This window comes from Egretta garzetta, unplaced genomic scaffold (assembly GCF_000687185.1).
Source record: "Egretta garzetta isolate BGI_Z169 unplaced genomic scaffold, ASM68718v1 scaffold3, whole genome shotgun sequence".
NCBI classification, from domain to species: Eukaryota; Metazoa; Chordata; class Aves; order Pelecaniformes; family Ardeidae; genus Egretta; species Egretta garzetta.
Window position 1 is genome coordinate 326,919 of NW_009259099.1, and position 12,617 is coordinate 339,535.

General features: G+C 47.3%; 1 protein-coding gene across 9 annotated transcripts in view; it reads right to left on the minus strand.

The window, feature by feature from the left end:
• Positions 1 to 691: 691 nt before the first annotated feature.
• Positions 692 to 12,617, minus strand: part of FBXO34 (F-box protein 34) — a 25,636-nt gene continuing 13,710 nt past the window's right edge. For 5 of the 9 annotated variants that reach the window (XM_035890730.1, XM_035890733.1, XM_035890732.1 and 2 more), the window contains 2 exons: positions 12,356 to 12,555; positions 692 to 3,429 (listed from right to left, as the gene is read on the minus strand). In XM_035890730.1, the coding sequence (XP_035746623.1) occupies positions 1,242 to 3,429; positions 12,356 to 12,432 (2,265 nt within the window). In that variant the 5' untranslated portion in view covers positions 12,433 to 12,555 and the 3' untranslated portion in view covers positions 692 to 1,241. Of the gene's footprint in view, positions 3,430 to 5,359; positions 5,543 to 6,052; positions 6,260 to 7,405; positions 7,641 to 12,355; positions 12,556 to 12,617 lie in introns of those variants that run through there. The other 4 variants (XM_035890737.1, XM_035890735.1, XM_035890736.1 and 1 more) reach the window with 4 other exon arrangements.

Here is a 12,617-nt window from a genome sequence, read left to right on the forward strand (position 1 = left end):
GGAGCCACTGGCATAGACGCCGCGCTCAGCTCCCACACAGAGCTCGAGGAATCGCCCTTTGTCCGTGCTTCCACCACGAATGTCCACAACTCCCCTCTGGAAGCACCGACTGCCGCCTCAGGAAGAGACGCCCGAGGCTGAAGCAGAGCCGGGGGAAGCGGTGCAGGGATTCCTCTCGCAAGGGAAAATTTCCCTGTCCGGCGGCCAGCAAAGCTGCTGAGCCGAGGCAACTCCGCTTTCATTCCGCCGGACCCACGCTCCGGCCTCGAGCATCCAGCGCACAGCCCAGGCGCCAAGGCAAGAGGTGAGAAGCGGGCCTCAAACCTGAGATTCCCAGTTCTTCCCAGTCCCACACACCAGTTTTCCAGATAACAGGAGCCTCTGGCGAGCCCCTGCTGCACACAGGGCTGAGGGGAGGGAAAGGAAAAGCTGGAATTTGAATGTTACGGCAGGAAGTTCTCCAAGTAACTCAGGTTTGAGCGGGTTTGGTTTGGGTTTTTTAGCAAGAGGACTGGTTTTCTGCAGGAAGCACACCGCAAGTCTGAACTACACCACAGTACCAGGTTTCTGCCACGTGTTTTACAGTATTTTTATTTTGGGGCAAAAGTTTTACAAGAGAAAGTCCTGTAAGGCAGATCTAGAATGCACATTTTATTTACGTAAAAAAAAAAAAAAAAAAAAAAAGCAGCCAGACATGGGTAAGGGAGACAAGAACTTTTTATATTCTGACTATACAATAATATTCCTCTTTTTATCCACTGCCACACTACTATCATGGATTCTGTTCTAGTCTAGTTTTAAGGTTGTCCAGTTAAGTTGTCTGAAGATTCTTTAAACAAGTTGACCTTTACCTATTTAGAGTTTCTTCTCAGAAACATTCATATATTATACAGGATATACAGATTTTTGAAACAAGACACTTAAAAACACACACAACTATAGCCGCAACACTATCATAGCTGCATTGTAGTGATTACGTTGTTCAGCCAGCTGTAGACTCTGTATGTACAATTAGGTTTTATAGTGTTATTTACATAGATGGACTAAAAGCTATCTTTAATCTAAAAGGTAAAGGCTCTTGTGTTTAAGTATGTGCAGTTTCATAGCCCTGTGGGGAAAAAAAAAAAAAAAAAAAACAACAAAAAACCAAACCAAACACGACAATTATATACACTGTAAACAGCACAAGGCATGAGAATCTCCTCCTACCCCAAACAACCTCGCAGGAAAGTGTATGTGCACTAATATTCCTCTTCCGCTTCGGCTCCCGCTCCTCGGTTCTTCTTATGAATAGCGCGGTTAAAGCTGTGGCAGGCAGGAACCCAATGATTGTCATGAAGACCTAACTTACAGCCCGGGATGCCCTTCTGGGACCGGTGACAGCACATCCAGTACCCAGGCCCGTAGGGTAAAGCTTGGCAGTATGGTTTGGGATGCCACCGGCACAGCGATACGTCCCCTTTCACGTACTTCTTCTTGCACTGCTTGCAAGGGTCTTCTCTGTAGCGGGGATCGCGGACCCAGCGGGAGTCTGCTGGCCTGATGTTGTAGTACTCAATGATGAATTTGAAGTAGTAGCAAGTGCATTTTAGGGCAACCAGACTCCTAGTAGGAAGCAATCCAAAAATCTTCACTATGATGTGGTGAGGCAGGAAGGCCATATACTGCTGAGGCTCCAAAAGCTGCTGAATTTTAAACCTGGTCTCCAGAAAGTCATGCGAAACCTGCTTTTTTAGGCAGGAAGCATCAAGTACTTGCAAAGCCCCTTCTGTCGGAGGAACGGAAAGGGCAGATGGCTCTGTAGGGACACGGTTTCTGGCACATGATCTGCCAGATGCCAAAGCATCCTCATCCTCATTTTGGGCTACTTCTCCCGGCTTTTCTCGGGTACTTTCCCGTAGCGGCTGTTGCTCGTGAGCGGCGGGCTGGTCAGCCTGGAGAAAAAACAGCCTCCCTGGGAGCGGGTCTTCACTAGAGCTGGAGAGCTTCTCTTTCCTGCATCCTTTCTCAGTCTTGGTGACCGATATACTGATGCATAAGGGCTCCTTCCTAGCAGGGTGCAGGCTCTGCTTTGGGAAAATTACAGGCTCTTTCGACGTACAATCAACAGTCACATTCTTGCTCCGCAAGGGATCTGGTGGCAACCTGACAGCAGCTGGGCACGCAGACGGCAGAGGTCTGGGAGGCTCAATCCGCGTTTCGCAATCGCTCCCGCCAGCGGTTATCGCCAACATCGCATGAACAAGTCCCGAATTCACATTCCCCATCCGAGTATCCAGCCCAGAAGGAAAAGGCTGCTGAGCAGAGGCAGCGCCATCCCACAACTCGCTGTCACCCAGGGGACCGCACCGTCCTCCGTATCCAGCCTCTGCTACCCCTGCCTCCTCCAAGTCATCCCCCAGAGCCAGGACCCCCGAGGAGCCCTTCCCCGCCTCCCCCTCGGGCTGGGTGCCGTTGGCCAGGAGCACCCTCCCGACGTTTCTGCGGAAGCTGTTGTTCCGCGAGAGGCTCCCGGCCTCCCGCTGCTCGCTCTGCCGCCTCAGGCACTCCGACTCCAGCTTGGCCACCATGTCCAGCACGCGCACGGGCTCGCTCTGCTGCGGCTCGCTACTGCCGCAAGGTCCCCTCTCCGCATGTACCTCACACGCCCCGGCGGAGGAGAAAGGGTCTGAGCTGGGAAGGGCACCTTTGGGCTGAGCGCTCAGCCTCGTAGTAGAAGCAGGCGTACAGGTTTTAGCACAGTCTACCAGTAAAGCACTTGCGCGTTGCTCCAGGAAGGCGACCATCTCTATCACCGAGAGGGACCGGCCCGGGAACACGCCCTCACCGTTGTCATTCACGTAATGCACCGAACAGTGCTCGATGCCGCAGGCGAAGGGCTCCGCCTGGGAGCACCTGGCGCTCGCCTCCCTCATTCTTTCCAGTTGAATTTTGGCTTTTTTGAGATCTACCGATTTTTTCCTGCGTTTAGCTGTTCTTCCGTCGATATCCCACGTGCTTTTAATTTTCATAGAGCCGAGCCGGTTGTTGCTGCTGCATTGCTGGGCTGCAAAGAACGCGATCTTCTCCTTTGTATTGCCAGGTTTCACTACAGCCCAGACATCCAGAGGCCCTTCCCCTTCTTCTCCCTGGTGGATCGTTGCAGACAGGGCGTTCTTCTTTTCCCTTGCACTTGGACCATCCGCTGGACCTTTCCCGTTCATATTGCACATAGTATTTGGATAAATAATCCCCAGAAGCTTTCGAGATGGAGTCACGAGGGAGGGTTTTGGGAAAACGCTCAGTTTGGTGCAGTTGTTGGTGTATTTTTCTTCTTGGGCCGATCTCTGATGGCTCATAGGTGGGCCTCGCAGGGAATCCTGGCTTATTTCTGGAGATCGCTCTTTCTTCTGTAACTTGAGATATGGCTTTAAGTGCATACCAGACACCCTAGGAAAAACAGAGAGGGAAGAAGTTATGGTTGCAAAATACATCTGCCTGGAAACAGAGAAGGTGGCCCAGAGTAGGCACCAGCACGCCTCCCATTCTACGTCAAGCAGCCCACACCTCAAAAGGAACCACCTGAGAAGGGAAAAAGCAGCAACCGAGGCTGCAACACCCACCCTTGGAGAGCTTTTTGCAATAGGATTATGATCTTAAGGATAGCAGAGATCTTCCCGGTTAGAGAAATCCGTTTCCAGGGAGTTGGAAGGAGAAATCCTAACGTTTCAAGTTTTATCAGCCATGCAAACAGAGCTAGTGGCTCATTCTGGAGTTAGAGCCAACCTTCTGTCAATTAATTTCTTAATCCAGTTGCAAAGTACATGTAGGTCAAGGGGTTTATCTTGACATTAGCTACCAGGTGTATAGATATAGATATATAAAAAAAATGTATTTTCTTTTCAGTCAATGAAGTACAGTTAAAGCTGAAAAGGGAAATCAGCAAATATAATTATATTCAAAGACCCCAGCAGATGTCTGATCTCCTAATACCACCTAAAACTCAACCTCTCCTTTAGTATATCAATAATGGCAACCCTGGTGTACTTTCCCATAAGGGTCCTTATGCTATACGTCAGATGCCCCCCCCAAAAGTGATCAAAGCATCACGTACGGCTGAAGAGAACCACTTTTGTGTTTTGATGGTTAAGAATTTAAGAGCTGTGAAGGAGGAGACGCTTGGACGCTGCCGACATTACAGCAGCAGCACCGCTCCTGCGACAGCCTGCCTTGGCAGGGGGGTTGGACTAGATGATCTCCCGAGGTCCCTTCCAACCCCTGCCATTCTGGGATTCTGCGACAGTCCCAGGCGCTCAGCTCCTCCTTTCTGCTACACCTTCGCAGTAATCTTCGATTCAAAGCTCAAAAAATGCTAAAGCCTAGGGCACTGCCACATAGGATGCAATTATCAGGAGACTTCAGGCTCTTCTCCCAGGAGTATCGCGTAAGCATATTACAGAACTAACTATAGATTATGTTTCCATGGTAATCTTTGAATGGTTACATTAAAAGGCCTCCTTTTTGAAACGGGGATAATCCATGCTTGCTTGTTTAAGAACAGCAGGTTCAACGCCACATTTATCATGAGCTGATACGGACACATTCAGACACTGAATATGTTTCCCTTGACAGCCACCACCAAAACAGTTGCTTTAGTATTGCACTGCTAGCCTAAAAACAGCTTTTAATTAAAAACCTCAAGCCATAACATCCATAAAGTCGGACAAATTTATAGCTGCAACCCCTGCAGTTAACACACACACACACGATAGCTTTGCATCAGATGCAGCCAGCGTCCAGCTGGGCTCTCCCCGCCGTGCCGCGGTGCCACCAGGATGCACCAGATGCCATCACTGGTGCTACACAGGGTACCCCTGGGGTCAGCACCCGAGGAGGGGGGAACCCAGCTCACCCACCCCTCGAGCAGACCCACCAGTGTGCAGAGGCTGCAAGAGGGAAGTCGTAGCAGCAGATGCTGACCAAGAACACACGTGGACATGCCGTACGAGCAAGCTGGAGCACAGTTTGGGGACCTGCCAGGCAGCCCGGCCCCACGGGCTGTAGACCCTCCGGAGAAACCGATGGCAGCACAGAGAGCTGAGCCAGAGAGCACCAGAGTCAGCCGAGGGAAGGCTTTGAAAGCAAGACGCTCCACTTTGCGCTGCTAACACAACACCCCAGTACCTGGGGGCAACAACTCAGCCAGGCGCCGCCGGCGTCTGTCCAAGCAGAAGAATCCTCCTGCGCTACCAGCAGCCACAGTGCTGGCCCATTGCTTTCCCTTGAGATTACGGATCCTCCTTCTGGCCCTACTGGTAAGCAGCGAGGGGACAGCAGAGAGGTTTTGGGGAGGTACATCAAGAGGAAGGGCTTAGTTCACCTTTCTACGAGCGTGCATAAAGCCTAGGGGACCCCTTTGGTCCTGTGCAGTGCTTTGAAGGCTGGGAGGCAGACATGGCAAAGGATGCTGTTATGTTTTCTCCCCTCGTCATTTTACAGGATGATCATCACCTCGGCTCTTGCAACCAGATACTGCCAAAACCATCTGCACTTCACCTACGGGCTGTGGGGATAAGAGAGCTCCCATTACTGCAGATACGCCTACCTAGTCCCTGGGTTCATTCTCTCCCCATGCCTTCCACGTGCTAACTCCAGCTCTTGTTGGAACTGGGTCACCTCCCAATTTAGTCTCCTCTGCAAAATGCAACCGAGCTATTTTGTTTGCCTTCTCAGTTGGATGCTAAAAACTAAAATAATCTGATAAAAATAGAACTTCAGGGTGCTGAAAGAGTTGAATAAAAGAGAATGGGAAATCAAGGCTGCTGTAGTTTGCTTCAGCCTCATTCTCCATAGGGTCTGCCTCATCTCGGTGGCACTTTATAGCTAAGCAGGGTCAGGCCACCAACGTGCTCGGGCCAGAGCGCAGCCCAGAAGAGCAGCAAGTGAACCGCTGCAGCAAGCTGCTGCAGGGAACGGTGCCTGCAGACCTCCCCTCCCCATCCAGACGGGCATTTTGGAGCCGTGCTTTTCAGACTAGAGAGTGAAAAGCTCCGATGGCTGCCCACCACCGTACCCTGGGGAGAAGAGGTGGGTACAATCCAACACACGACTTTGCACGTTGAAATCTCACGAGCGAGAAGCGGAAGATCAAATTTCATTCATGAGTTTTTATGCCAGGGTATTTGAAAGATGAGCTGAATGCATTTTTAAAAAGGCTTTCTTCGAGCAGTTTTCAGGAATCCAGCAGGACAATCGGTTCAACACCCTTCATTAAGAGAAGCTGCAAACGAAGGTGAGACCAGGTGTTATACGAATGGAAACAGGACCAAACTGGTTACCCCAACATGCTCAGAGGACATGTTTAGCCAGCAAAGTTGGTTCAGCTGCTCCCAGCTATTTCTGGTCTATGGAGAAAGACAAAGGGCAGAGTTATGCCTCACCTATTACAGATTTCTCGTTTAAGGTTATATTTCCTTCTATGTTTCAGTTAGTCCCTGGCTCAGCCAACAATACCATTTAAGGTTGAAAAGTTATAATTTACATAACAAAATTATGCCTTAGTCAGAAGTTTTACTGCCAGAATAATTGCCTCATTTGAATTCAGAGTTCAGTTCATTGCACTGTTTTAATGGATCCAGCTTTAGAAGAAAAACCTTCACTTAGTAGCTTCAGGCAGCCCTAAAGAGCACTGCGAACTCCACCTGACCAGCTGAACTGCAGTACCACCTGCCTCACAGTTTTCAGGCAGCCGGGAAGAAAACTTCCATTTTAAAAGGGATGTTAGCAATGGACCTTACCCAAAAGCGTCACTTGGAAAAGGCGAGCCCCCCCACACACACACGCTTTGCTGTGAACATTAAGAAGAACAAACTTTTAGGCAAACGTAGCTTCTTCCCTGCACATCAGCAGCACATTTGGTTTTAGCTCCTAGAATTAGAACAAGGCTTCCCAGCAGAAATTGCTTTGAAGATGAAGCAGAGCCCAGTCCCCACCCACAGACTACCTTATTTCTGCAATATTTCAGTGCTGGCAAGCAGAGAATTGTGGCAGCTGCAGGTAAGTTTTTAAAATATTTAAACCCACCAAAAATAGTTGCTAAAAGGTAAAGTCACTGACAATTCCCTGTGATGCTTAATTGCAGAATAATTCCGTTTGCTTTCCTCCACCCTTTAGGTTTTCAAGCTTTCCAATTTTATTTTTAGAGACAACAACTCTTCAGAAGTTCATGGAGTAAGCATAAAAGGTTTCCAATCCCAAACGCGTGGGTTTGGATTGCTGATAAGAGATCATTCTGCCAGGAATGATCTGCACTGAAACAACCAGGGGTGCTGCCTTTACACTGTTATTCCATCCTTAAGCTGATGAAATAAAGAGGGCCAGTTTTTTCTATTTCTAATCAGCGGTGTCTGAAAAACAGGATACTTACCCTTCTGGAATGACACTGCTGTTTTTACAAGTCCTAACTACAGCTTGTTTCCACCACGGTTTTATCAAGTTAGTTACTATACAGGATTGATATAGAAATATATGCCTTTATACATGCGCAGACATGCACGCACCCCTCCTCTCCCTGCTGAAGGGAAGGCCCATAAGCTACCACACCAAGCTGGCCAGAATCTTTCTGCATCCTTCTGTATTTGTCTCTTCTAAATCACAGCAGCCTAAAAAAAAAAATAAAAAAAAAAAATAGATTTGCTCTAGGGGAAGCTCCAAAACCGGAGGAAAAACTGGTAGAAAAGGCTCAATTTCCACGACTCCTTTTTGAGGTCCACAGAGAGCCTTGATGCCCCTTCCCTGCTCCTGGGTCAGGGACTCTCACGATGCCCTGTGAAGCCAAAAGATTTCCTCTGGACAACAACAAAAAAAGGTGTAATCTGCTCAAACAGCATATTCACACTGCAAGTTTTCTGGGCAAAGCACCGGAAGGTTTTATTAAGGCGAAAATTTCAATCAAAACCCCAAGGTTTCCTGTGGATTTCTTTTTGTAAACACTAACTCCAGTCGACAAAAGTTCCTAGCGTTGCTGACTGCACACGCAGTGCCAACTACAACTCTGAAAAAACCCTCAGGACATACTAACACAAGGCAGAAGCCAAAAAAAAAAACCAAAAAAAAAGAAAGAAAAAACCCAACAACAATAAAAACCCACACCAAGCATAACCTCTGGCAAGGCATTTCTCTTCCCCGGCATCCCATTTCTCTGCCTACAGAGTTCAGCTCCTCTGTAAAGGACACTGACAATTATGAAGGACTGAGTACTGAATGCAAGTTAAACTATGGTCAACCACTTGTTATTTCTGGAAGGACTTGGTGGGTCCTTTGGGCTCAATCTCCAGTACCATTTCCATCCCCTTTGCACTGCCGGGGAAAGGCAAAGCAGACGGAGAGCTGCTTCAAAGGCATTCCATGGATTCTGCCGGGGCGGGAAAGTCCCAGCCGAGCAGCCGAAATGGAAGACGCTCTGCTACTCACTGGAGCTTGTTCTGGCGCGTGGCAAGTGTCCAAGCTCGGAGGAAGGAGGGTTGGGAAGCACCATGCTCCAGACCAGGGGCGCGTTCGACTTCAGCAGCTGTGGGGGCGTCCCAATTTCTACAAAACCCACTCCCTTGCAGCATATTAAAGCAACTGCTCCTGATCCACCTCCCAATGCCCACAAAACTGCCTCTTGCATCAACTGGAGAGCAAGCGAGATTTATCGCAGGCTTTGAAGGTAAACAGAAGGTATCCAACTGCTCAAGCAGCGCCTTCTGCCTGAACAGCCAGCCTGGGGGTAAGCGGGAGCAAGCCCAGCACGCAGGGCAGAGCTGGCCCAAAAGAGCAGAGGAGCTAAGTGTAAAACAGGCGCTTAACTCTGGATCCCCCACTGCTCGTTCACCCACATCATGTGTTCAAATAACCTGACTTCGGGGGAGACGACACCCAAACACAGCCGCACACAGAAGCAGCTATAAAATCCATCATGCCTGAAATCCATCATCTGCACCAAGCAGAGGTTTCAGGTGACAGATTGCAGACCCAAGCCCAACACACAGGCTCCTCCAGTTTGAGGGCTCCCACCCATCAATAAAGTTTCGAACACATTTTAAAGCAAACCCACAGAGATATACGCCCCTCAGCATAAGGCACAGTAGCCTCAGCTACTTTCTAAATTTTACACAGGAATAAATGCCATTGCTTTGCCAGTCTTTTGTATAAAAGCACTTACCATGATGCGATTGACATAGAAGCAATTCCTTGCTGAGCCTGAGGCAGCTCAAACCCATGCTCCCTGCTTCCCAAACACGCTACAGATAACACAGGGATGACATAAAGCAAAAGGGAACAAAATAAACTGAAAGAATTGGTTTTCAAAGTTATAAGCTACTCCAGAAACACATAGCTCAAAGATGATGGGATCGCACACATGCCTGTGGTGGACCAGGCTGAGATGAGGAGAAATCACAGAAGGACAGTAAGAAAAAAAAAAGTGGTGGTTTTATAGGGCTTCTGCTGAAAGCTGCCCAGAGCAGCACAGAAAAGCGACATGTTTCCTTCTGGAAATGTTTTATCTTTCTTGATTTAACACTTGGTTTCTAATTTATTAACTGTAAGAGGACCAAGACCTTTCTTAATATCATGGCACAACAAGTTTCTTTCATCAGCTAACGAACCAACACAAAGTGATGCTATTTATTCTTCATTTTTGTGCATACATAATGAGAACGCATGAAAGGTTGCAGAAATTAACCTTGGACCGCACTGTCGTTAAGAGACTCAAGAGTTCAAAAGAAAGAACAAGCAAAAGTAGATCTGAAGGCAAGTTGAAGAGAGTTGTTCTTTTGAAACTCAAGACCGAAAGGAACTGGTTCATGAAGTCAGCTGCGCCGTGGCGCAGAGGATTTCACTGCAGACAGCGCAACCCAGCAGGCATCCTCCAGGAGTCGAAAGGCATTTCCATTATTAAGAACACAACCCAAACAAGAACAGAAGAAACTCCAACTGAACATGTTCCTTCTTCGGGAAGGACACAAGAAGCAGACACGGGTTTCAAGTCACCAGGTCACATCACTTGGAAACTTGTATCTTGGAAATCAAGAAGTCTAGGAATAAACTTGAGAACTGGTGCAGCATTAAGCTTTTGCAAAGATATTTAAAACCAAAGAAATAGTAAACAGTTTTTCAGTTCGTGTAAGGACAGGGAGAGAAACAGGGCTGCAAGCAAGGTCAGGGCAGAGATTAAGAGCACTCCAGGTACAGCACAAAATACTCATTGGACTGTGCATAATTTTTAAAGATGGGTGGTAAGGGTGATCACGAGGGCAAAAGCCCAGGGGGTAATCTGAACAAGAACATTGGCAGAGGGAGGATTAAAAAGGTTCATGAAAATTGCAAGGACTGGCTCATCTCAGTTTTAGAATCCAAAATAGATAGGCTTACAAACTGCAGGCCAAGAAGCGAGATTTATAAACCTCTTGAAAGGCAACAATATGAGTAAATAAAACACGTGGCACATTGGAGGTGGCACTGCAGGGGAGAAAGAGAAGGGAGAGAGATTACAGCCTCTCCAGGCCTTGGTAGTCTGACTTCAATATAAAGGTGCTTTGCCAGCAAAGAGGATTCATGCGACACAGAGAAAAGGAGGGAAGAGGGAATAGTTCAGACTTCACCAGACTAACCTGAAACTTCTCCAAGTGATCTTTCTAGACAAACGTACTAGATCTTACTCACATGGACTTCAGAAGGCACAAGGAGATTTACTGGTTAAGACAGACTAGCAGAGGAATGGGAAAACAGACAAAGGAGCTGGCTTAACAGCAGACAGCCCCAGGTGATGCTGAATAAGACAATACCAGCCTGGAAACCAAAGACTTACCTCAAGAATCAGCCTTGAGAACATCTGATTTTGTTAGGAATGACCTCAGCAGAAATACTAGAGGTGCACCCACAGAAATGAAGGCATTTCCAAAATAGCAGAGGCACAAAGCACCGAGTAACAGAAATTGGGGAGAGTTTTGAAATACAGATGGTGATGCACCAGCAAGCTGAACACCAAGTTTTGGAGGTAACCAAGAAAGGTGCATTGGCCACCACAGACACAGCTGTGAAACAGAGGTAAGTGGAGGCGATTCTGTGATACATCCAAGGCAGCAGTGAAAAGCCCTCCTGCCAGATCTGCTCTGGAGCGCAGCATACACTTTTTGACATGACTCAGAGGAGATTCATCCACACTGAGAACAACAACGGCGACAGTCATTATTCAAGAAACTACTAGGTAGCACTTGGGTCATTTAGCACGGCAAAACCACAGGGGAGGGTATACAAACACGTTTTACAGAATACAGCAAAAGAGGTAAACCACTGAAAATAAAAAGCGGTCCTTACACAAAAGAGGAAAAAAAAAAGGGAATGCAAGCTCAAGTAAGTATGTAAGCTGGCACGGATGTTCAGTCTGGGAATTAAAAGAAGGTTCCTGATCACACAGCTATATCAGTCATCTTGAGTAATGGCTTCATCTACAGGAGAAGAAAAGATAGAATTGTTTTTAGGCTGGACTAAGTTTACAAAAGGGATTATGCTTGGGAATGATTATGATTTTCCTGCTTCAGAAAGCAAGGAGCTGGGTGACCCAGGAAGCCTTTTCCAGCACTAAATTACCATGAGACTAACATAGCACGTATATGCTGTCTACCCAACCACAAAGGTTAAAGTTGGCTTTAAACCCACACAGCTTTTGGAAACCAGAAAGCTGGCTCTCTTCCTCCAGACTGAGGAAATTTAAGAATGCTGGTTAAAGAAAAGAAAAAAAAAAAACCCATATATTTTCAAGTAGCTTGAACTCAAACAAACTGTCATGTTCTTGAATTTGCATAAGGACAAGTTGTTCTGTACGGTGTTCCTATAACGAGACACAGTGAGAGGCGTTCACTTAATTGTCACATAAGCACAAGTGTTTGAAATCAATCGTGCATTTCTTCTCAATAAGAGACACAGGAGAGTGAGCAATACAAAATCTGAGCTTAAACTAATCTAATTACTTACTCCATAGCAAGACAAACCGCAGCAGTCATTGCCAGTATTTCCACTTGCTTTAAGCTGACTGCATGTTTTAAAGCCGCTCACCAATTAAGTTTTATTTCAAAGCCACGTTCCCGAGTTAATTTACAGCTGTTGCTAAAAAACCCAAAGATTTCTCCAAGTTTCTCCAGCTGTAGCGAATCTGTAGTTGTCATTATCAAATAAAAGTGTCAAAGAACATTTTTGCCCTTAAGCCATTACAACGTTTCACTTAAACACTATCCGAAAGCAGGAATTTAGACCGGACATTTGAGTGACATGCAAGACAATAGCAAAGGAGAAGGCTACCTAACCACAGGCAGACCATCCTGTCTGTTCATACCGTTTGACTTGATGGAAGGTGGAGGATGTGGAATTCAGCGGTTCCCTGTGGAGGCCAGCTCTGCAGGAACTCTTCATCGTAACTACCTCTCCAGCTAAGGCACGCCGTCACAGCCAGTCCATCCTGGGTCACACACACAGCTCCCCCATCTGCTTTCCCTGCCCCACGCAGAGCTTCACCGCGCCTCTGCCACCTGGAAGCTGAACAAACAAGAGGTTTGTAAGAAGATCCCATTCGAGTGCAGCAGAGATTGAAGCACAGA